Here is a 3,222-nt window from a genome sequence, read left to right on the forward strand (position 1 = left end):
GTGACACGGCACCAGAGTTAAGTTAGGGTTTTTCAAAATGCTGACATGCCGAGCTCAAAAGGTTCGCCATCACTGCCCTATGGGAAGCCACTGAAGAGTTTAATGTAACCTAAGAAGTGGTCATTTTTTACTGGTTGAAGACACAAAGTTTGAGATCTATTATGGAGCGAGAATTGCCAGAACTTACATTTAATAGCATTGCTCAACTTTTTTAATAAATTGATTTCAGAGAAGGAGGGAGAGGTAGAGAGAGACAGAAACATCAATGATGAGAATCATTGATTGGCTGCCTCCTGCACGCCCCACACTGGGGATCAAGCTAGCAACCCAGGCCTGTGCCCTGACCGGGAATCAAACTGTGACCTCCTGGTTCATAGGTCAATAGGTCAACTACTGAGCCAGGCCGGCGGGAGTGGGTGGGGTGCATCGCTCAACTTTTTATGTCCAAAAATATACATTAAAATGCCTTTAACCTGTATTAGGCACTTGTGACTTTAATGGATGTGCTTTATAAGGTTTAAAACAACAGAATACCTTAAATTTGCAATAGATGGCAAGTATTCAAATCACCCCACAGGTTCTAAGGTTAAGGAAAGCATTCAAATCTGAATAGCCACTGACCTTACAAAGCACAGATGCAGCTGCCAGTTTACCATTTATAATTATTAATTACACTCCCCACTTGAAAACATGATTACCAGTGTTTGAAATCTTCCCAGAGCCGGCAGTGCCTGCATTTCCGGGGGCGACCAACACCTGTTTGACGTGAGGAGATTGCGCCAGTTTCCAGGCCAGCGTGTGTTCTCTGCCCCCACTGCCAACGACAAGCACTCGGGCGGCCATGCTGTGTGCAGCAGGACTCCAGCAGGAAAATGCAGCTGCAGGAAGACCACAGTGACACGTCAGAATGCACACGCCTTAGGAATCACAATGCCTAATTACGATGTATACCCCCGACTCGCTTGTGGAACATTAGGATTCGTAACTTGACAAATACGGCTGTATTCCTAAGATATTAGGGAGGATTTTAAAAACGAGGCAGACTGGCTAGAGAGCCAAGTTAAGGAGTGATTAAAAAACAAAAAAACTCCGTGAACAGTAACCCTTCTGTAGGCTTCACTTGTAGAAGCTAGAGCAATCACCCAGCCTCAGTTAGAAATGAACCCTGGTGTTTAGACCAGAATTTACAGTGACTGCTTTTAAATCTTGACAATAGACTTTGAGGGCCATAGTCTCTGCCACAATACTGAGTTCTGCCGCTGCAGCATGAAAGCAGCCAGCAGCCGTGCACGCGTAAGTAACTGTGGCTGTGTCCAGGGAACTTACAGAACAGGCAGCGGGCTCTAGGCCGTAGATGCCTACCTCTACTCTAAGCTGTAGGAGGCGATCAGAGGCTTGGAAAGAATAACCATGGCTGGGCTTCAGTAACTTAGGGCATAGACATGGCAATGTGAACTTTATACTTTTCACGTGCCGTAGAAACATGCTTCCTTTAATTTTTTTCACCCACTTGATGATGTAAAAACTATTATTTAGTGGCTGTACAAAAACAGGGGACAGGAAAGACTGGCACAGGGGCCATAGTTTGCTGGCCCCTGACCTAAGTAGTGCAATATGTTAGAAAATTCGCAGAGATGGCAAAAATCAAATTTGAACACATCTCACATTAGTTCTGGCATTTGATTCTAAGCGAAACAGCTATCTCTCAACTGAAGTTAGCAGTGAGATCTTGGATAAGCTCTATTTGTACTTCAGTAAATGCTACCTTGTTATATTTTATTGCCTACTTTTATCTAAATTAATACTTTAGGGATAGAAATAAATTTTAACAGGAAAAAAAGTCAAAAAACCAAATAATTTGTCACATGAATGTACTAATTCCCAGAGGCATTTAATTATATAGAAAGCAAACGGATAACAGAAAAAAGAAAACTGCCATCTTTAATTTCTTACATGATGCTAGGATTACACATTTAAGTAAAAATCTAAGCCCTGGGCGGTTTTCTCAGTGGTTAGAGTGTCCGCCTGCGCACTGAAGGGTCATGGGTTCGCTTCCCCCATGTAGCTCAGCTGCACAAATGGATGTGTCTCTATCACATTTCCAGTCTCTAAAAATCAATGGAAAAATACCCTCAGGTGAGGATTGAAAAAGAATCTAAGCCGATGATGCTGTATTCCAAATGCTTATCATGAATTAATCTTCATAAATTTATTTATGAATATCTGCTGTACAGATAAGAAAGTGAGGCATTAGCCCTGGCTGGTTTGGCTCAGTGGATAGAGCCCTCCGCCTGTGGACCGAATGGTTCTGGGTCCGATTCCTGTCAAGGGCACAAGTCTGGGGTGCAGGCTCAACCCCCAGTAGGAGGCAGCCAATCAATGATTCGCTCTCATCACTGATATTACTTTCTCTCTCTCTCTGAAATCAGTAAAAATATATTTTTTTAAAAAGTGAGGTATTAGGTAGGTTAAGTAACTTGCTGAAGGTCACAGGGTTAGAGGGGGTGGACCCAGGATTGCAACACAAACCATTTCCCATCAGATACTGTAACAACTGAGATGGTAATCATTGAAAACCGGAGGAAGAAACAATTTCTGGGGAAAGCTGTTGCAGTTTAATGGGAATCACAGATTGGCCACGTGGATGGAAACCTCTGAAATACACATGGCTTTACATTTAGTTTGAATAAGAGAAGAGTCCCCACCGGGCGTGGGCAGGAGGCCTCAGCCACAGCCAGGGCCTCGGTTTGGGATGAAACTCTCCCTTCTAGCCCGACACCTTGAGGACTTGCCCTTCTGGGGCCTCGGTTACCTAAACGGGTAACGAGACAAGAGCCAGGTGAGCCTGGGATGGACTCGGGAGGAACACAAAGTCGAGAGCAATTGCAAAAGCGCACCCATCGGCCAGAGCATACAATGGCTGCACAACAACAACAAAATGCAACTCAGGTTCACAACCTAAAGCGGCAGGAGAGTACAAGGCCTGCGCCTCGGAGAGGAAACGTGGTGGATCCGCTGCGAGCCTCCGCTCCAGGGAGAAAGCAGACGGCCACCCCCCACCCGCGGCATTCACGATTCAGATGCGATTCCTGCATCCGAACCCCTTCCCAGGACTTCAACCACTTCCTGACGGGAGACCCCACCCCCGGCAGGGATGTACTTTACTGATGGCGGAGAGGTCTCGCGCACCGACACGGGGCACCGACGCGAGGGACCGGGCGG

At 45.8% G+C, this 3,222-nt stretch overlaps 1 protein-coding gene across 6 annotated transcripts in view; it reads right to left on the reverse strand.

Moving 5' to 3' along the window:
• GART (phosphoribosylglycinamide formyltransferase, phosphoribosylglycinamide synthetase, phosphoribosylaminoimidazole synthetase) overlaps positions 1 to 3,222 on the reverse strand; it is a 33,643-nt gene that overhangs the window by 20,720 nt on the left and 9,701 nt on the right. For 2 of the 6 annotated variants that reach the window (XM_014535177.1, XM_014535175.1), the window contains exon 2: positions 699 to 878. In XM_014535177.1, coding sequence (XP_014390663.1) covers positions 699 to 843 — 145 coding nt within the window. In that variant the 5' untranslated portion in view covers positions 844 to 878. Of the gene's footprint in view, positions 1 to 698; positions 879 to 1,953; positions 2,342 to 2,958; positions 3,133 to 3,160 lie in introns of those variants that run through there. The other 4 variants (XM_014535174.1, XM_005860730.2, XM_014535178.1 and 1 more) reach the window with 4 other exon arrangements.

Source organism: Myotis brandtii, unplaced genomic scaffold (assembly GCF_000412655.1).
Source record: "Myotis brandtii unplaced genomic scaffold, ASM41265v1 scaffold139, whole genome shotgun sequence".
Taxonomy (NCBI): Eukaryota; Metazoa; Chordata; class Mammalia; order Chiroptera; family Vespertilionidae; genus Myotis; species Myotis brandtii.